The sequence below is a fragment of the Artemia sp. Qi Xiang Cuo genome, chromosome 10, assembly GCF_049724085.1.
Source record: "Artemia sp. Qi Xiang Cuo chromosome 10, ASM4972408v1, whole genome shotgun sequence".
Classification (NCBI taxonomy): Eukaryota; Metazoa; Arthropoda; class Branchiopoda; order Anostraca; family Artemiidae; genus Artemia; species Artemia sp. Qi Xiang Cuo.
Genome location: NC_142803.1, coordinates 18,549,853 through 18,572,384, shown reverse-complemented (window position 1 = coordinate 18,572,384; position 22,532 = coordinate 18,549,853). Strand labels below are relative to the sequence as shown.

The following is a 22,532-nucleotide window of genomic DNA, read 5'->3' as shown; positions in this document are numbered from 1 at the left end:
GAGTATTTCTAGTAAGCAATAGTTAAGTTTTGAATCAGATAGTTTATTCTTTGTGAATGTTCGAAAAGTAAACTATCAATCAAACTAGGAAATCTTTCATAAGCACCATGTCTGTACAGTTTTTCAACAAGTCTAAGAATATTTTTCGTAGCCAACTCTTCAAAAAAACTAACTTATCAAAAAAAATTAACTCTTAAAACATTACAATGATAAAGAAATCAGATTAATTTAATGAAGATTATTACTAGAAAATATTACTAGAACATACACTAGAAAAGTGGGAGCCTAAAATATACTGTTTTGGCACACCGCATCTAACAAATGCGGTATACCAATAGACTAGAGTGTAGATCTTTTGAAACTGATTTAACTTTTAAAGCAAAATTGTAATTTGCCAGGAGCCATCAATCCTAAATAGTATTAAATGCCGCTCTGACATCTAGTTTGTAGTTTTAATGGATAGTTTAAAAGCTTTGCCTTATTTATTCTTTTGTCTAGAATATGTTCCAGAACTAAACTACATTAATACTCGTCAATTTGGTGCAGTCCTTTTTGAAGCCCCCATGCATTAGTAGTTAAAATTGACATGAATCTGTGTACTGTAAGCGCCACTACCCTCTCCCCCCAGGCTTATAACCAGGGACGGTGATTCTGAAGTGCGTCCAGGGGCGTCCTGTCTCCGCCATTCCCCTAATAGGTAAAATTATTATTCTTTAAATGGGTAAAATTACGTGAAATGGGGAGTTATCTCTTTATTTAGCCTCTCCTAAATGTTGCTCCTTACTTTCAGTTGAAAAACTTTTTCTTATTTAATTTCTGATCTTTTTTTAAATAATTCTGGGAAATCCGGCGCCCCCTTCATAGTAATGACCATTTCCCCATGAAAACCTTCACGGAAAGATCCTCCCACAAACCCCCTAAAGCCCACCCACCCTGGATACGTCCTTGCCTTCATGCCCTACAGCCCTTCGATTCTAATAGTCACAGTTCTTCTTTAAAAAACCTTTTACTCTTAAAAGGAAATAAAAAACATAATAATTTTCAACAAAAAGACCCCTTGATACAGTTACGCGTTTCTTGGTAGTAGCGGATCCAAAACTTAAAAAAAAAAAAATCAGCAAAAAGTAAGCTAAAAACATGCACTACCAAACAACTTAAGAAAGTGCAGCTTTCCTCTGAATCAAAACGTCTGAATCAAGGCTTGAGATGCCTAACCTGATATTTTTATTCTTTGTGAACGATTAGAATGGAAACTAATAAAAAAAGGCTGGGCAGTAGCTATAGGGCATATATTCGTAGAGGTCAGAATTCGGCCACAGATTTATTCAGTTTTAATTCAACGCTTTACTCATTCTCAATCACCCTGTGTTCATCTTGGAGTGCCAGTTGTTCCACCACGCTTCGCAAATTTCCGCCATACTGTCTCTTCACACTGCGCATCGGGCGCTTTCACCATGCGTGGCACTCCACATGGTGTATACAGTTTTGAAGGTTGACAGCCCTTTCTTATAACTACGCACAAAAGTGCACGGTTTCTGGGACCGATCCAGGGGATAGTTTTAGTAGCACTTACCCTCCTAACGTTGAGTCTTATATCAATTATAGTGGTGGAGGGGCTGAAATACCAACGAGGGAAAGCAAGCTTTGCTGGGCCACCTCCCGAAATTGATTCTGTAACCGTCCCTGTATGTCTTTTTGTGGTTTTGTGCTATACTACGCACACAAGAATGTGAGCAAGACAATTTACACACGTGAATATCAAAGAGACTATTCACAACGTTTTTACGCCGTTGAACCCTAGTGACATTGCTTGTCCCTGAACCTCTGTTTACCCAGGCACTTGAACGTCTGTGCACAAAAAAAAAGAAGAAGAATAATGGTTGCAGTTGCCTATCTCTAGGGGAACATGGGTTACACCCCGTCTTTCCTGAAACGCCAGGATTGACGTTAAAATACATATTTTTCATATCATAGTATTTTTCCTGGCGGATCCACATACTATTAAAGGATATTTTTGCCCATTTATTTCCAAGGGGGCCTTTCTACCAAGCTCTTGGGACCTCCTTCCGTCAGCAGGTGTGATTAATATACAAAAGACTATGAAATGAAATCTGGTTGCTGTCACTGGTTCCCTGGGGACTTACGCAGCCATATATATTTTTGAAAAATTAGGAAAAATCAAAGTTCAATTTTTAACGAAAAAGACTGCTTGATACAGTTACGCGTTTTTGGTAGTAGCGGATCCAAAACTTAAAAAGAAAAAAAAAGAAAAAAAAATCAGCAAAAAATAAGCTAAAAACATGCACCACCAAACAACTTAAGAAAGTGCAGCTTTCCTCTGAATCAAAACGTCTGAATCAAGGCTTGAGATGCCTAACATGATATTTTTATTCTTTGTGAACGATTAGAAAGGAAACTAATAAAAAGAAGTCAAATTAGGAAATATTCCATAACGCCATGTCTTCGCCTTGTTTCAACCAGTAAAAAAATATCTGTCTTTTGAAATATAAGAAGCATGATTTGACAAATTTGTAGCACATACAATTTGTAATTCCTAACGTGTTTCGATTCTTTCATTTCCAACTACTCGCTACCTGGTTTTGAGCAGACCCTGAACGGTGATTCAAAACTTTGATAGAACTTCAGTATTGAAAAATTGTTTGCACTTTTCGATTTGAACACGCTAATTCTTGGAACATGATTAACCTTAGGAACAAAATCACTCAACGATTAAAATTAAGTCCTGGAACAGTGAAAATTCAACAATTAAAACAGAAATTTCAATTATAAAAAGGAATCTTTTTTTGTCGCCTACCTGAAGGATAAGAGCAAACACATAAGCATTGATGATTCACATATATCTTTTGCAAAATTATTTAACTTTTAAGCTAACAGGTAAACTTTATACTTCTGAGGAAGTAAAGGGCTATTTGAAGTACTCTTTGGTAAAAACTGACTCTTTCAAGAAAACTAGCACTTAAAATAATTTCCAACGCAAAAAAAACTGTGGATCTCTAGTATAAGACTAGATTAATTTCCTTCGCCAGCCAGAAAGATATCATGTAATGTTTAAGTATGAGGCTACTGCTGATTTAAATATCTAACTTGAAAGAGCGTTTAACTTTTAAACAAAAGAGTAATCATACATTTCTTGAGGATTCAAGGGTTAATCAGAGCAAATCTAGGAAACTACTAAGTCTTGGAAATAAATTAATTCTTTGATCATTAAAAGCTCAAAAAGAGAAAGCTAATCTCCATTACAAAGCACAGCTCCTCTCTGTCACCAGCCTCGAAAGATAACAAATAATTTATAAAAATTGCAGATTTTGGTATCTAACTCACAAGAGTGTTTAACTTCGATTATACATTTTTAAGGAGCTAAGAGTTCTTGAAAATAGGTCTTTGCTCGGAATTAACTCTTGAAACCAGCTAACTTGGATTAAAAATTATTCTTGGAATGCTTATAACTCAAAGATATGAGAAAGACCATTTTATAAAAAAGGAATAGTATCCGTCATTAACCAGCAGTTTAATGGGCAATGTATAAGTGCTACTATTACTACCACTACTAATACTACTACCACTAACAATTCATTGCAACACCAAGTCGCCTGAGGCAAATACAGCTGCCTATGCTCAGCATCCATCGCAATCTATTCAAAGTCTCCCTCTTTACACCCTTCCAAGAAGTTCCGATTTTCCTTAAATCTTTCCTTATGACATCCTCCTAGCCCATGTGGAGACCCCCCGCTTTTCATTCGAGTAAAGACGGTTGGCCGAAAGGGAGAATCTTTGGAAATCTGTCATGTTTCATTGGCAGAGCGTGCTTTAGCCATCTTATCCTTACTTCTATAAGCACTACAAACACCACTGATCTAACTATAAAAGTTAAGTATAGAGTTTGAGAAATAATGTCAGACCTATTTAAGAACCAATAGCTCCTCAGTTGCTCTGCATAGCAGATTCAAATATAGTCAATATTTTCTTATATTTATTTGGATAGTTGACCAGCGTATTTTCGTTAATGTAAAAATTATTAATATTAAATGAAATTCAGTGATATCTTTGCAAATAATTGTGTGAATCAACTAAGACGAAGAGAGTAGAAACCTATTTTTTGTTTTTAAGATTCCCGTCTCGTCATTTTCGGGAGGTATTATTGAATTATTTTGGAAAAATTATCTAGGATCCTTATCCAGGGATGTACACAATAATAATGTTTTTTTTTTGGGGGGGGGGAGGTAAAAAACAATTTTTTTATAGTTTGAATAACAAGTGCCGAGAAATGTAGTAGGAATGTAGGGAAATGTAGGATTTTGACCAGACTGGCTACCCTCTCCCCTCGATATGGCCTCGTTTCTACCCTCTATAATCCAGACAGTCATTAGAATTATTGACTCTCAAATTTTGCTAACGTAAATACATCAATCCAATTTCACTTACGTATTGTTAAAGGATTATGAGAATGAATTTGGGGAAGTAAGTGAAAATCTATCCCTATTTAGGTATTCCTTGAAGGTATTACTGTGTTATTTTGGTCTTCTTATGGGGCATGATAGCCTATTAGAATGAATATTAGCAAGGCTAGGCTCTTAGCAAGTTTCTGTTAATTTTAGAAATTAAATGAAACCTTTGTGATGTTTTTCTGAAAAATTAGACGAGTCATTTTGGTATAACAGAATAGAAGCCTGTATATTTTCAAATTTTCCTACATAGGTATTTTTGGAAGATACTAGAACATTATTTTAATTCCATCATATGTTATCACTATCCCCCATAATCTTGAATGAGTGTGACACCCAGGAGATTCCTGTGGTCAAAATAGGCAGTAGCGTCATTAGTTGATTTGGCGTTGAATCAGAAGTTAGGCAGAATTGTGTCCTATTGTTGTTTATACGCACTGAAATGTTGATGGAGTTCGTCTCAAGAACCCCATTGCCTCGATTTGGGTTATACAGAGGACTTGGGTGTCCTAGATAGAATGTCGGCAAAAGGAATGCATTTTTTGAGGTTTTAAGAGTTCAGGGTGCAAGGATAGATTTGAAAGTTTATTTGAAAACTTTATTCGAATTTAAATTCGAAAAAGAGACTAAGTCAATTAGACTACGAATCTACTTAGATCAATAGAAATATAGATAGATGTATTCAACAATAGCGGCAATAAATGTAACAAATAAAAGCATGTCTAACATCATACGCCCTTTGCAAGGTTCTATAACCAGGAATGTAGGGAGAAAGCAAAAACGAATTGTTTCGTCAGGGAGGAGAATCAAATACGGACGAAGCGGTGATGTTCCGTAAAGAGAGAACCGGTTAAAAAGATAGTTTCAATCACCATCGCAATCATATATAAAGATGGTGGCTGCAGAGAAGGTGTAAAAAGTAAAAAATCCAAGGCATATGTTTTTTTGGAGTCGGATCAAGCTCAGAATAATAAAGAGAAAAATTGGCGAACCAGGATTAGAAAATTTGGAGCTTCTTTAAGGACATTGGTTCTGACACACGAGGACTTTGAAACGCTTAAGAAGAATTGTTCAATAGATGTTTAATAAATTGTTCAATATTTTTCCAAAGGAAAATTTAAGGAAATTAAAAATTTAAGGAGAAGGAAATTTAAGATTAGTATTAGATACTTGTTCGACTGACCATATAGTAAATAGTTATTATCATAGCATCTGTGCAGCCAATAGTAAACACTTGACAGCACAAAAATGTGGTTTAATTCCACTTTCTAACGACCATTTTACAGACGGAGGGTGACAGATTTCCAAAGATTGTTCTACTGGCTATCCCTCTGAGACAAACTGAAAACAGGTTGTCTCCAGCTGCGGTAGGAACAGGTCATTAAAAATCATTTGAAGGAAATTAGAAATACAGCTGAGGGGTAAACAGTGAAACTTTGAACAGATAGGGATGATATGGAAGAGCTTGTGCCTCTCTTTTAGCCTCAGACCACTTGGTGCTGCAGCGAATTTTTAACAGTTACAATAATAGTATATTTATTTATTCATTGAACATACATCATTCACATAGGATGATACGACGGTGTAGAGGAAAATGAAAAGAAGAAAACAAACAAAACAAAAAGTACATGAACAAGGAACCAATTACTGCACTAAGTCTTATCATAGCAACGACAACTATAAAAATAACTATAAAAATACTATAAAAATACAACTATAAAAATACCTAACTATAAAAATAAGACATGAATTTGGATCAAATTTAAATATTATTGCAGTTAATATGGTCATGACACAGACATAAAAAAAAAATACTAAATACTAGTGAATTAGAGCAGGATACCAATCTTTCTTTGAAGAATTGGATTTTCGGTTATGCTCGGGAATTAATTTAGAAACTGCAAGATCAGGGTGAGTGATTTTAGATTTTCTAATCAATGCAGAATTCTGATGCCAAGGTGGTAAGCGAAGCAAATACTTAGCGAACTGAAAGAAAATTGACCGGACTTTCCGACAACCAGTTCTAGCAAACAGATTCCAAAACGGGGTAATATATCCCTATAAGATGTGAGTGGTTGAATCGAATTTTTGATGACACAATCGATGCATCAGAACTGGTGCGAAATGGTCTAGGAGCAGGGATCAGGTGTGGCATTGCGAGGAACCAACAGGAAGACCTAGATAAATGAGGTGGTCAACGGCTCTAATAGTGACATCGCCAAGCGCTATAAAGAACGGTGGCTCGCCTTTCCAGTTATAAAACATTATTTCTGACTTATCAGGATTGAAATAAAGGTCAAATTTAAGATGGTGAAGTGTGAAAAAAATCTCATTCATTCTTCGGTTCGGCTGAGATTTAAACGTCGTCTGCATAGAAAACTAGAGACAAATTCAATGAAGATATAATCAGAGATGTTGGGCACTAGACTTGGGCATCCACCACACAATCATTGAAAAGATTAGAAGAAGAAACTGCTCCCTGACGTGCACCTTTCAAAACAGAAATGAGTTTCCTACATGGAACAGGGGGCATATTTTTATCTGGAGGTAGTTTCAGGAGAATTCATAATCGAAAGTAGCCTACATATCTCGAAAACAGTGAGTCACCGAGGAATTTAGTCGACGTTCACTCTGATGAGGGAATCAAACGCGAGTCTGATATAATGACTAGTGGGAACGGGACATTCTACTGAGGATTGGGCATCAATTAGTGCATTGTCTACAACTGTGAGGGCATCCTTACAACCTGTTCTTCGCTTGAGCCTGAACTAGTGAGGTGGAGTGTAGCATCTTTGTTTATGTTCAGATCGGAAAAGAAGCTCGAAGACTTTGCAAAAGGAAGTTGCAATCTTAATAGGTCGAAATTAACAAAATTTTGAGTTCGGTTTTTTGGGGAATCGGGATAAGATCTCCAATGCAAAAATAAGAGTGTAATATTTATTCTGAAAAATGATTACTTTTACATTATCTTCGTTATCGATTTATTAATTGTTAATTCAGTTTATGCTATGACACCAATATTTATCTTTTTTATTTATTTTCTTTATTTATTTATTACTCTACCTTTTATTTATTTATCTTTTTTATTTATTTATCTTTTTTATCTATTAATTCAGGTTATGGATAGATATTTATATTTTTTTTATTTATTTATTAAATATTAATATGGTACATTATAGGCAATTCGAATTTAGTTGTACATTATTCGAATTTACATTATTCGAATTTAGTTGTTTTATTTAACTGTCTCTTATTAATAGAGTTTATGGTAGCACATCTAGGCTTATATTTTTATTTATGTGATTACTATTTATTTATTTGGCATGCAGTAGTCCGCAGGAACATTTTATTTGTACGTTTTCCTTCCGCCGTCATTATTTTTCCTTTTTCTTGTCATAGGCCTTTATACTTGTGCTCCTTATCACAAAATAAGTATATTAAATAAATTTGTTTGAAAATATTTCTACTATGTGTTATTGTTTTGGACGATTTGCAGTAACCTTTGAAAAGCCTTATTTAAAAAAAAAATGCAAAATCAATATAAAAAACAAGTAATATTTATTGTGGCCGAAAGTTAGTATGATTTGCAGTAACCTTTGAAAAGCCTTATTTAAAAAAAAAGATGCGAAGTTGATATAAAAAACAATCAATATTTATTGAGGCCAAAAGTTAGTATAATTTGAAGTAGCCTTTGAAAAGCCTGATTTGAAAAAAAAGCGATGCAAAATAGATATAAAAAACAAGTAATATTTTTTGTGGCCGAAAGTTAGTATGATTTGCAGTAACCTTTGAAAAGCCTTATTTAAACAAAAACGATGTAAAATCGATATAAAAAACAAGTAATATTTATTGTGGCCGAAAGTTAGTATGATTTGCAGTAACCTTTGAAAAGCCTTATTTAAACGAAATCAATGCAAAATCGATAGAAAAAACAAGTAATATTTATTGTGGCCGAAATTTAGTATGATTTGGAGTAACCTTCGAAAAGCCTTATTTAAAAAAAAAAAAATTCAAAATCAATATAAAAAACAAGCAATATTTATTGTGGCTTAAAGTTAGTATGATTTCCAGGAACTTTTGAAAGGCCTTATTTTAAAAAAAAGATGCGAAGTTGATATAAAAACAAGTAATATTTATTGTGGCCGCAAATTAGTATAATTTGGAGTAACCTTTGAAAAGCCTTATTTAAGAAAAAAGATGCGAAGTCAATATAAAAAACAAGTAATATTTATTGTGGCCTAAAATTAGTATGATTTGCAGTAACTTTTGAAAAGCCTTATTTAAAAAAAAGATGCGAAGTTGATATAAAAACAAGTAATATTTATTGTGGCCGAAAGTTAGTAAGATTTGGAGTAGCATTTGAAAAGCCTTATTTAAAAAAAAGATGCGAAGTTTATATAAAAACAAGTAATATTTATTGTGGCCGAAAGTTAGTATGATTTGCAGTAACTTTTGAAAGGCCTTATTTAAAAAAAAACGATGCAAAATCGATATAAAAAACAAGTAATATTTAATTTGGTCAAAAGTTAGTATGATTTGCAGTAACCTTTGAAAAGCCTTATTTAAACGAAAACGATGCAAAATCGATATAAAAAACAAGTAATATTTATTGTGGCCGAAAATAAGTATGATTTGCACTAACCTTTGAAAAGCCTTATTTAAACGAAAACGATGCAAAATCGATATAAAAAAACAGGAAATATTTATTGTGGCTGAAAGTTAGTATGATTTGCAGGAACCTTTGAAAGGCCTTATTTAAAAAAAAGATGCGAAGTTGATATAAAAACAAGTAATATTTATTGTGGCCGAAAGTTAGTATGATTTGGAGTAACCTTTGAAAAGCCTTATTTAAAAAAAATATGCGAAGTTGATATAAAAACAAGTAATATTTATTGTGGCCGAAAATTAGTATGATTTGGAGTAACCATCGAAAAGACTTATTTAAAAAAAGGAAAATTCAAAATCAATATAAAACACAAGCAATATTTATTGTGGTCTAAAATTAGTATGATTTGCAGTAACCTTTGAAAAGCATTATTTAAAAAAAAAGATGTGAAGTTGATATAAGAAACAAGTAATATTTATTGTGGCTTAAAGTTAGTATGGTTTGCAGTAACCTTCGAAAAGCCTTAGTTAAACATAAACGATGCAAGTCGATATAAAAAGCTAGTAATATTTATTGTGGCCAAAAGTTAGTATGACTTGCAAAAACCTTTGAAAAGCCTTATTTAAACAAAAACGATGTAAAATCGATATAAAAAACAAGTAATATTTCTTGTGGCAGAAAATTATTGTTATTTGCCGTAACCTTTGAAAAGCACAGTTCAAACGTAAACGATTCGACTCGATAGAAAAAACAAGTCATATTTAATGTGGTCAAAAGTTAGTATCGCATTCAGTAAGCATCGAAAAGCCTGATTTAAAAAAAGAAAAATGCAAAATCGATATAAAACACAAGCAATATTTATTGTGGCTTAAAGTTAGTGTGATTTGCAGTAACTTTTGAAAGGCCTTATTTAAAAAAAAAAGATGTGAAGTTGATATAAAAAACAAGTAATATTTATTGTGGCCGAAAGTTATTACGATTTGCAGTAACCTTTGAAAAGCCTTATTTCAACGAAAACGTTGCAAAATTGATGTAAAAAAACAAGTAATATTTATTGTGGCCAAAAGTTAGTGTGGTTTGCAGTAACCTTTAAAAAGCCTCATTTAAAAGAAAACGATGCAAAATATATGTAATAAACGAGTAATATTTATTGTGGCTGAAATTTATTATGATTTGAAGTAACATTTGAAAAGCCTTTTTTAAAAATGAACTATGAGAGTAGTTAGAAAAAACAAGTCATATTTATTTGGGCCGAAATTTAGTATGATATTCAGTAGCATTTGAAAAACCTTATTTAAAAAAAACGATGAAAACTCAATAAAAAAAAAACAATTAATATTTTTTTTGGCTGAAATTTATTGTGATTTTCAGTAACCTTTTAAAAGCCTTATTCAAAAGAATACGATGCCAAGTCGATAAAAAAAACAAGTAATATTTATTTTGGCCGAAAGTTAGTATGATTTGCAGTAACCATTGAAAAGCCTGATTTAAAAAAAGAAAAATGCAAAATCAATATAAAAAACAAGCAATATTTATTGTGGCTGAAAGTTAGTATGATTTGCAGTAACTTTTGAAAGGCATTATTTAAAAAAAAGATGTGAAGTTGATATAAAAAACAAGTAATATTTAATGTGGCCGAAAGTAATTATGATTTGCAGTAACCTTTGAAAAGCCTTATTTCAACGAAAACGATGCAAAATTGATATAAAAAACAAGTAATCTTTAATTTGGTTAAAAGTTATTATGATTTGCAGTAGCCTTTGAACAGCCTTATTTAAACGAATACGATTCAAAGTCGATACGAAAATCTAGTAATATTTAATGTGGCCGAAAGTCAGTATTATTTGCAGTAACCTCTGAAAATCCTTATTTAAACAAAAACGATGCAAAATCTATGTAAAAAAACAAGTAATATTTATTGTGGCCGAAGGTTAGTATGATTTGCAGTAACCTTTGAAAAACCTCATTTAAACGAAAACGATGCAAAATCGATATAAAAAACAAGTAATATTTAATGTGGCCGAAAGTTAGTATGATTTGGAGTAACTTTTGAAAGGCCTTATTTAAAAAAAAAGATGTGAAGTTGATATAAAAAACAAGTAATATTTATTTTGGCCGAAAGTTAGTATAATTTACAGTAACCTTTGAAAAGCCTGAATTAAAAAAAAACATTGCAAAATCGATATAAAAAACACGTAATATTTATTGTGGCTGAAAGTTATTATGATTTGGAGTAACCTTTAAAAGGCCTTATTTTAAAAAAAAGATGCGAAGTTCATATAAAAAACAAGTAATTTTTATTGAGGCCAAAAGTTAGTATAACTTGCAAGAACCTTTGAAAAGCCTGATTTAAAAAAAAACGATGCAAAATCGATATAAAAAACAAGTAATATTTAATGTGGTCAAAAGTAAGTATGATTTGCAGTAACCTTTGAAAAGCCTTATTTAAACGAAAACGATGCAAAATCGATGTAAAAAAAAACAAGTAATATTTATTGTGGCCGAAAGTTAGTAAGATTTGCAGTAACCTTTGAAAGGCCATAATTAAAAAAAAGATGCGAATTTTATATAAAAAACAAGTAATATTTATTAATGCAAAAAGTTAGTATGATATTCATTAAACTATTAAAATCCTTATTTAAAAGAAAACAGTTCAAAATTGAAATAAAAAACAAGTAATATTAATTTTGGCCGAAGGTTATTAAGGTGTGCAATAACCTTTGAAAATCGTTATTTAAACGAAAACGATGCAAAATCGATGTATAAAAAACAAGTAATATTTATTGTGGCCGAAAATAAGTATGATTTGCAGTAACCTTTGAAAAGCCTTAATTTAAAAAAAAGATGCGAAGTCGATAGAAAAAACAAGTAATATTTAATGAGGTTAAAAGTAATTTCAGTATGCAATAGCCTCTTAAAGTCCTGATTTCAAAGAAAACAATGAAAACTTAAAATAAAAACAAGTAAGGTTAATTTTGGTTGTAGATTAGTATGATGTGCAGTAACCTTTGAAAAGCGTTATTTAAACGAAAACGATGCAAAATCGATATAAAAAACAAGTAATATTCATTGGGGCCGAAAGTTAGTTTGGTTTGCAGTAACCTCTGAAAAGCTTTATTTAAACAAAAACGATGCAAAATCGATGTAAAAAAACAAGTAATATTTATTGTGGCCAAAAGTTAGTGTAATTTGCAGTAACCTTTGAAAAACCTGATTTAAACAAAAACGATGCAAAATCGATATAAAAACAAGTAATATTTATTTTGGCTGAAATTTATTTTTATTTTCAGTAACCTTTGAAAATCCATATTTAAAAGAAAAAAATTTAAAGTATATATAAAAAACAAGAAATATTTAATGTGGCCGAAAGTTAGTATGATTAGCAGTAACCTTTTAAAAGCCTGATTTAAAAAATGCAAAATCGATATAAAAACAAGTAATATTTATTGTGGCTGAAAGTTAGTATGATTTCCAGTAACCTTTGAAAGGCCTTATTTAAAAAAAAGATGCGAAGTTGATATAAAAAACAAACAATATTTATTTTGGCCGAAAGTTAGTATGATATGCATGAACCTTTGAAAGGCCTTATTTAAACAAAAACGATGCAAAATCGATATAAAAACAAGTAATGTTTAATGTGGCCGAAAGTAAGTATGATTTGCAGTAACCTTTGAAAAGCCTTATTTAAACGAAAACGATGCAAAATCGATATAAAAAACGAGTAATATTTAATGTGGCCGAAAGTTAGTATGATTTGGAGTAACCTTTGAAAAGCCTTATTTAAAAAAAAGATGCGAAGTTGATATAAAAAACAAGTAATATTTATTATGGCCGAAAATTAGTATGATTTGCAGTAACCTTTTAAAAGCCTTATTTAAACGAAAACAATGCAAAATCGATATAAAAAACAAGTAATATTTAATGTGGCCGAAAGTTAGTATGGTTTGCAGTAACCTTCGAAAAGCCTTAGTTAAACATAAACCATGCAAGTCGATATAAAAAACTAGTAATTTTTATTGTGGCCAAAAGTTAGTATGATTTGCAATAAACTTTGAAAAGCCTTATTTAAACAAAAACGATGCACAATCGATATAAAAAACAAGAAATATTTCATGTGGCCGAAAGTTAGTATGATTTGCAGTAACCATTGAAAAGCCTTATTTAAACGAAAACGATGCAAGTCGATAGAAAAAACAAGTAATATTTATTGTGGCCGAAATTTAGTATGATTTGGAGTAACCTTTGAAAAGCCTTATTTAAAAAAAGGAAAATGCAAAATCAATATAAAAAACAAGCAATATTTATTGTGGCTTAAAGTTAATATGATTTGCAGTAACTTTTGAAATGCATTATTTAAAAAAAAGATGTGAAGTTTATATAAAAAACAAGTAATATTTATTGTGGCCTAAAATTATTACGATTTGCAGTAACCTTTGAAAAGCCTTATTTCAACAGAAACAATGCAAAATTGATATAAATAACAAGTAATATTAATCGTGGCTGAAAGTTAGTATGATTTGCAGAAACCTTCAAAAAGCCTTAGTTAAACAAAAACGATGCAAGTCGATATAAAAAACAAGTAATTTTTATTGTGCCAAAAGTTAGTATGATTTGCAATAACCTTTGAAAAGCCTTATTTAAACAAAAACGATGCAAGTCGATAGAAAAAACAAGTAATATTTATTGTGGCCAAAAGTTAGTATGATTTGGAGTAACCTTCGAAAAGCCTTATTTAAAAAAAGAAAAATGCAAAATCAATATAAAAAACAAATAATATTTATTGTGGCTTAAAGTTAGTATGATTTGCAGTAACTTTTGAAAGGCCTTATTTAAAAAAAAAGATGTGAAGTTGATATAAAAAACAAGCAATATTTATTGTGGCCGAAAATTAGTACAATTTACAGTAACCTTTGAAAAGCCTTATTTAAACAGAAACAATGCAAAATCGATATAAAAAACAAGTAATATTTAATTTGGTCAAAGGTAAGTATGATTTGCAATAGCCTTTGAACAGCGTTATTTAAACGAAAATGATGCAAAGTCGATACGAAAAACAAGTAATATTTAATGTGGCCGAAAGTTAGTTTGATTTGCAGTAACCTCTGAAAAACATCATTTAATACAAAAACGATACAAAATCGATGTAAAAAACAAGTAATATTTAATGTGGCCGAAAGTAAGTATGATTTGCAGTAACCTTTGAAAAGCCTTATTTAAACGAAAACGATGCAAAATCGATATAAAAAACAAGTAATATTCAATGGGGTCGAAAGTTAGTATGATTTGCAGTAACCATTGAAAAGCCTTATTTAAACGAAAACGATGCAAGTCGATAGAAAAAACAAGTAATATTTATTGTGGCCGAAAGTTAGTATGATTTGGAGTAACCATTGAAAAGCCTTATTTAAGAAAAAAGATGCGAAGTCAATATAAAAAACAAGTAATATTTATTGTGGCTTAAAGTTAGTATGATTTGCAGTAACTTTTGAAAGGCATTATTTAAAAAAAAAGATGTGTAGTTGATATAAAAAACAAGTAATATTTATTGTGGCCGAAAGTTATTACGATTTAGAGTAACCTTTGAAAAGCCTTATTTAAAAAAAAAGAATGCAAAGTTGATATAAAAAACAACAAATAATATTTAATGTGGCTGAAAGTTAGTATGATTTGAAGTAACCTTTGAAAAGCCTTATTTAAACGAAAACGATGCAAAATCGATATAATAAACAAGTAATATTTATTGTGGCCGAAAGTTATTATGATTTGCAGTAACCTTTGAAAAGCCTTATTTAAACAAAAACGATGCAACTCAATAGAAAAAAACATGTCATATTTATTTTGGCCGAAATTTAGTATGATATGCATTAACCTTTGAAAAGCATTATTTAAAAAAAAAAGATGCAAAAACGATATAAAAACAAGTAATATTTATTGTGGCCGAAAGTTAGTGTTATTTGCAGTAACCTTTGAAAAGCCTTATTCAAACAAAAACGATTCAAGTCGATAGAAAAAACAAGTAATATTTATTGTGGACGATATTTAGTATTATTTGAAGTAAACTTTTAAAATCCTTATTTAAAAAAAAAAGATTCAAAATAGATAAAAAAAACAAGTAATATTTATTGTTGCCGAAATTTAGTATTATTTGCAGTAACATTTGAAAAGACTGATTTAAACAAAAAAGATGCAATTTCGATATAAACAACAAGTAATATTTATTGTGGCCGAAAGTTAGTATGATTTTCAGGAACCTTTGAAAAGCCTTATTTAAACAAAAACGATGCAAAATCGAAATAAAAAACAAGTAATATTTAATGTGGCCGAAAGTAAGTATGATTTGCAGTAACCTTTGAAAAGCCTTATTTAAACGAAAACGATGCAAAATAGATATAAAAAACAAGTAATATTTAATGTGGTCGAAAGTTAGTATGATTTGGAGTAACCTTTGAAAAGCCTTATTTAAAAAAAGAAAAATGCAAAATCAATATAAAAAACAAGCAATATTTATTGTGGTTTAAAATTAGTGTGATTTGCAGTAACTTTTGAAAGGCCTTATTTAAAAAAAAAGATGTGAAGTTGATATAAAAAACAAGCAATATTTATTGTGGCCGAAAATTAGTATGATTTACAGTAACCTTTGAAAAGCCTTATTTCAACAGAAACAATGCAAAATCGATATAAAAAACAAGAAATATTAAATGTGGCTTAAAGTTAGTATGATATGCAGTAACCTTCGAAAAGACTTAGTTAAACATAAACGATGCAAGTAGATATAAAAAGCGAGTAATATTTACTGTCGCTAAAAGTTAGTATGATTTGCAATAACCTTTTAAAAGCCTTATTTAAACAAAAACGATGTACAATAGATATAAAAAACAAGTAATATTTAATGTGGTCAAAAATAAGTATGATTTGCCGTAGCCTTTGAAAAGCCTAATTTAAACGAAAACGATGCAAGTCGATAGAAAAAACAAGTAATATTTATTTTGGCCGAAATTTAGTATGATTTGGAGTAACCTTTGAAAAGCCTTATTTAAAAAAAGAAAAATGCAAAATCAATATAAAAAACAAGCAATATTTATTGTGGCTGAAAATTAGTATGATTTGCAGTAACTTTTGAAAGGCCTTATTTAAAAAAAAGATGTGAAGTAACCTTTTTTTTTATGATTTGCAGTAACCTTTGAAAAGCCTTGTTTAAACAAAAACGATGCGAGTCGTTAGAAAAAACAAGTAATATTTATTGTGGCCGAAATTTATTATAATTTGCATTAGCCTTTTAAAAGCATTATTTAAAAAAAAAACGATGAAAAATAGATAAAAAACCAATTAATATTTATTTTGGCCGAAAGTTATTACTATTTGCAGTAACCTTTGAAAAGCCTTATTTAAACAAAAACAATTTAAAGTCGATATAAAAAACAAGTAATATTTATTGTGGCCGAAATTTAGTATGATTTGGAGTAACCTTTTAAAAGCCTTATTTAAAAAAAGAAAAATTCAAAATCAATATAAAAAACAAGCAATATTTATTGTGGCTGAAAGTTAGTATGATTTGCAGTAACCTTTGAAAGGCCTTATTTAAAAAAAAAAGATGCGAAGTTGATATAAAAAACAAGTAATATTTATTGTGGCCGCAAGTTAGTATGATTTGCAGTAACCTTTGAAAAGCCTTGTTTAAACATAAACGATGCGAGTCGATAGAAAAAACAATTAATATTTATTGTGGCCGAAAGTTATTATAATTTGAATTAACCATTGAAAAGCCTGATTTAAAAAAAAAAACGATGAAAAATCTATATAAAAACAAGTAATATTTATTTTGGCCGAAATTTAGTACGATTTGCAGTAACCTTTGAAAAGCCATATTTAAACAAAAACGATGCAAAATCGATATAAAAAACAAGTAATATTTATTGTGGCCGAAATTTAGTATGATTTGGAGTAACCTTTGAAAAGCCTTATTTAAAAAATGCAAAATCAATATAAAAAACAAGCAATATTTATTGTGGCTGAAAGTTAGTATGATTTGCAGTAACCTTTGAAAATCCTTATTTAAAAAAAAGATGCGAAGTTGATATAAAAACAAGTAATATTTAATGTGGCTGAAAATTAGTATTATTTGCAGTAACCTTTGAAAAGCCTTATTTAAACGAAAACGATTCAAGTCGATAGAATAAACAAGTAATATTTAATGTGGCCGAAAGTAATTATGATGTGCAGTAACCTTTGAAAAGCCTTATTTAAACGAAAACGATGCAAAATCGATATAAAAAACAAGTAATATTTAATGTGGCCGAAAGTTAGTATGATTTGGAGTAACCTTTGAAAAGCCTTATTTAAAAAAAAGATGCGAAGTTGATATAAAAAACAAGTAATATTTATTGTGGCCGAAAATTAGTATGATTTGCAATAACCTTTGAAAAGCCTTATTTAAACAAAAACTATGCAAACTCGATATAAAAAACAAGTAAGATTTAATTTGGTCATAGGTAAGTATGATTTGCAGTAGCCTTTGAAAAGCGTTATTTAAACGAAAACTATGCAAAGTAGATACAAAAAACAAGTAATATTTAATTTGGCCGAAAGTCAGTATGGTTTGCAGTAACCTCTGAAAATCTTTATTTAAACAAAAACGATGCAAAATCTATATAAAAAAACAAGTAATATTTAATGTGGCCAAAAGTTAGTGTGATTTGCAGTAACCTTTGAAAAACCTCATTTAAAAAAAAACGATACAAAATATATGTAAAAAACGAATAATATTTATTGTGGCTGAAAGTTATTATGATTTGAAGTAACCTTTGAAAAGCCTTGTTTAAAAAAGAACGATGAGAGTAGATATAAATAACATGTAATATTTATTTTGGCCGAAAGTTAGTATGATTTTCATTAACAATTTAAAAGACTTATTTAAAAAAAAACGATGCAAACTCGATATAAAAACAAGTAATATTTATTGTGGCCGAAAGTTAGTATGATTTTCATTAACCTCTTAAAATCCTTATTTAAAATAAAGCAATTCAAAATCGATATAAAAAACAAGTAATATTTAATGTGGCCGAAAGTTAGTATGGTTTGCAGTAACCTTTGAAAAGCCTTATTTAAACATAAACGATGCAAGTCGATATAAAAAACGAGTAATATTTACTGTGGCCAAAACTTTGAAAAGCAATATTTAAAAAAAAACAATGTAAAATCGATATAAAAAACAAGAAATGTTTCATGTGGCCGAAAGTTAGTATGATTTGCCGTAGCCTTTGAAAAGCCTAATTTAAACGAAAACGATGCAATTCGATAGACAAAAACAAGTAATATTTATTGTGGCCGAAATTTAGTATGATTTGGAGTAACCTTTGAAAAGCCTTATTTAAAACAAGAAAAATTCAAAATCAATATAAAAAACAAGCAATATTTATTGTGGCTGAAAGTTAGTATGATTTGCAGTAACTTTTGAAAGGCCTTATTTAAAAAAAAAGATGTGAAGTTGATATAAAAAACAAGTAATATTTATTATGGTCGAAAATTAGTATGATTTACATTAACATTTGAAAAGCCTTATTTCAACAGAAACAATGCAAAATTTATATAAAAAAACAAGTAATATTAAATGTGGCTTAAAGTTAGTATGATTTGCAGTAACCTTCGAAAAGCCTTAGTTAAACAAAAACGATGCAAGTCGATATAAAAAGCAAGTAATTTTTATTGTGGACAAAAGTTAGTATGATTTGCAAAAACCTTTGAAAAGCCTTATTTAAACAAAAACGATGCAAAATCGATATAAAAAACAAGAAATATTTAATGTGGCCGAAAGTTAGTATGATTTGCCGTAACCATTGAAAAGCCTAATTTAAACAAAAACGATGCAAGTCGATAGAAAAAACAAGTAATATTTATTGTGGCCGAAATTTAGTATGATTTGGAGTAACCTTTGAAAAGCCTTATTTAAAAAAAGGAAAATGCAAAATCAATATAAAACACAAGCAATATTTATTGTGGCTTAAAGTTAGTATGATTTGCAGTAACTTTTGAAAGGCATTATTAAAAAAAAAAGATGTGAAGTTGATATAAAAAACAAGTAATATTTATTGTGGCCAAAAGTTAGTATGATTTGCAGTAACCTTTGAAAAGCCTTATTTAAACAAAAACGATGCAAAATCGATATAAAAAACAAGAAATATTTAATGTGGCCGAAAGTTAGTATGATTTGCAGTAACCATTGAAAAGCCTTATTTAAACGAAAACGATGCAAGTCGATAGAAAAAACAAGTAATATTTAGTTTGGCCGAAATTTAGTATGACTTTGAGTAAGCTTTGAAAAGCCTTATTTAAAAAAATGAAAATTCAAAATCAATATAAAAAACAAGCAATATTTATTGTGGCTGAAAGTTAGTATGATTTGCAGTAACTTTTGAAAGGCATTATTTAAAAAAAAAGATGTGAAGTTGATATAAAAAACAAGTAATATTTATTGTGGCTGAAAGTTAGTACGATTTGCAGTAACCTTTGAAAAGCCTTATTTCAACAAAAACAATGCAAAATTGATATAAAAAACAAGTAATATTTAATGTGGCCGAAAGTTAGTATGGTTTGCAGTAACCATTCAAAAGCCTTATTTAAAAAAATGAAAATTCAAAATCAATATAAAAAACAATCAATATTTATTGTGGCTGAAAGTTAATTTGTTTTGCAGTAACTTTTGAAAGGCCTTATTAAAAAAAAAAGATGTGTAGTTGATATAAAAACAAGTAATATTTATTGTGGCCGAAAGTTAGTATGATTTGGAGTAACCGTTGAAAAGCCTTATTTAAAAAAAAACATTGCCAAATCGATAAAAAACAAGTAATATTTATCATGGCCGAAAGTTATTATGATTTGAAGAAATCGTTAAAAAGCCTTATTTAAACAAAAACAATGCAAAATCGATAAAAAAAAAACAAGTAATATTTATTTTGGCCGAAAGTTATTATGATTTGCAGTAACCTTTGAAAAGCCTTATTTAAACAAAAACGATGCAAGTCGATAAAAAAAAAACAAGTAATATTTATTTTGTCCGAAAGTTATTATGATATGCAGTAGCCTTTTAAAAGACTTATTTAAAAAAAAAGATGCAAAATATATATAAAAAAAAGTAATATTTATTGTGGCCGAAAGTTAGTATTATTTGCAGTAACCTTTGGAAAACCTTATTTAAACAAAAACGATTCAAGTCGATAGAAAAAACAATTCATATTTATTTTGGACGAAATTTATTATTATTTGAAGTAAACTTTTAAAATCCCTTTTTAAAAAAAAAAGATTCAAAGTAGATACAATAAAAAAAATTAATTTTTATTGTTGCCGAAATTTAGTGTTATATGAAGTAACATTTTGAAAAACTGATTCAAAAAAAAAGATTCAAAATCCATAGAAACAAAAATTCATATTTATTGTGGCCGAAATTTAGTATAATTTGCAGGAACCTTTGAAAAGACTGATTTAAACAAAAAAGATGCAAAATCAAAAAAAAAAACAAGTAATATTTATTTTGGCCGAAGGTTAGTATGATTCTTATATAGTTAGTATGAAAATTAGTATGATTCAGTCGCATGATTCTTATTGAAAATCAAGAAGTAGTCAAGCAGAGTGAACATCTACATGTAGTATAGACTGGAGCAGTCCAAGCTGGCAATTACAGCTCAGACTGAAAACAAAAAGTTGAAGATAATAAGAATGCCTACTAAAATTACAACATCCGCGTTTGAATAGATGGCTCTGGCGATGGAAATTCTCTGTCTTTGACCACCAGATAGGTTTTCTCCGTTACTGACAACCCAAGTCTCGTCCTCTTCAGCCATTGACGCTATATCTTCTTCTAGGCAGCATGCGTTCAGAACCTAAGAAAACACGAAGATATTTAATTTTCATAATCTGAATGAAAAAATTTGAGAATATAAGAAATTCTTAGGTAAAGATTTATCACATTTATTATAATCTGAAAAAACAAAACAATAATGAAGCAACAGAAAACATTACTAGGTCATAAACACAATTCTAAAATACCAACATTTAATCCAGAATAAACTGTTCTGGAAAATATCACAATGACAAGAGTTTATCAGTTGACTTCTCCCACAGATGTTGAAAAGGGCACGGACCTCTGAAAACCACCACTAAAAAACTTATCCCAAAAATTGTAGCTGACATCTAATAATCCTTTCTATTAGATGTCCTGATAACAAGATTTTACGGGATTCTTCTCTTTCCCTTCCCCACAATGGTAAGATCAGATTGGAAGACCTCCCCCCCCCCACACACATACACACGCAAACCAAGACTCACACTGACTAAATTTTTGGCCCAGATGAAGGACCAGAAATCCTAGATTCCAAGTTACTAAATTCCAAATTACTGCAAATTACTTACGCCAAAAACATTCACTAAGTATCCACTAAACATTCAAAGAGAAACATCCAACCGTCCAGAAAACTTGAACGTCAACAGAAACGCTAAGTAGCCATACACTACCCGAGTGTTAAAATTCTGTGGCAGTTTATGATCTTCCTTTATCTATCCTCTTTGACTCAAAAATTGCAAATCTCTCATTATGTCTCATTCACTCAGTTATCTTTTTTTTCAGTTCTCATTCAATAGTGAACAAGTGAACATATAAAGCACATTAAACATATGACAGAAATTGTGGATTAAAATTTGACTGAATTGATGTGGATTGAAAGATAGACGAATTTTGGCCTTCCTATGGCTCTTGATATAAGGACTTGAACAATTTAATTAAATTAGTTCATAAGTTAATTTTCAGATTATTCTTTATGGACTATATGACTGCAAGTGAAATCTCCCCCTCTCCTCGCAGCTGACGTCCCTGCTCCACAGAATAAGAGTTCAAATAATTGTGCTGATTCTTACACCTTTTATTCGCCATCAATACGTTTTAGGGTAGGAAAATTCTTCTAATTACAAGTATTTACACACAATTATAAATAATAATATAATACGTTGGCTGAGAAGAGAACTAAGATTAAAACTTCACAAACTTTGCAAGATTCGTTTCAAAGAGTATAAAAAGCTGATAAAAAAAAATTATCTCAAGTTCAGCTCCACTGAACAAAACAACTAACCTCTTTCAGTGCTACACAGTACAATAATAAAGCTCATCATGTAAATCTAAGATATAATAAATATTATATTTGCTTTCTTTATCTTTTTTCTGGCTTAACAGAAATATATTTTGTGCTTGAGAATAAAAGGTATAAAGCTTGACTAGACCAACCATGATTGAATTCAGAAAACAATGAGAAGCAACTGAAAAATTGAATTCAGAAAACAATAAGAAGCAACTGACAAATTGAATTCAGAAAACAATAAGAAGCAACTGAAAATAAACTGAAAGGATATTTTGTCATATATCCTTTTCTATTTTGCCAACACAATTTTGTAATATCCAAGAACAGTTTTTGAGTTTTCCC

The 22,532-nt window shown here is 30.1% G+C and overlaps 2 protein-coding genes across 2 annotated transcripts in view; one reads left to right on the top strand and one right to left on the bottom strand.

Annotated features, from left to right (window-relative positions):
- LOC148947539 (carotenoid-cleaving dioxygenase, mitochondrial-like) overlaps window positions 1-22,532 on the top strand; it is a 197,680-nt gene that overhangs the window by 115,499 nt on the left and 59,649 nt on the right. The window lies entirely within an intron of this gene.
- Window positions 1-22,532, bottom strand: part of LOC148947540 (uncharacterized) — a 106,147-nt gene that overhangs the window by 46,491 nt on the left and 37,124 nt on the right. The window contains exon 7 of the mRNA XM_089095929.1: window positions 20,787-20,942. Within this exon, the coding sequence (XP_088952055.1) occupies window positions 20,787-20,942 (156 nt within the window). The remainder of the gene's footprint in view (window positions 1-20,786; window positions 20,943-22,532) is intronic.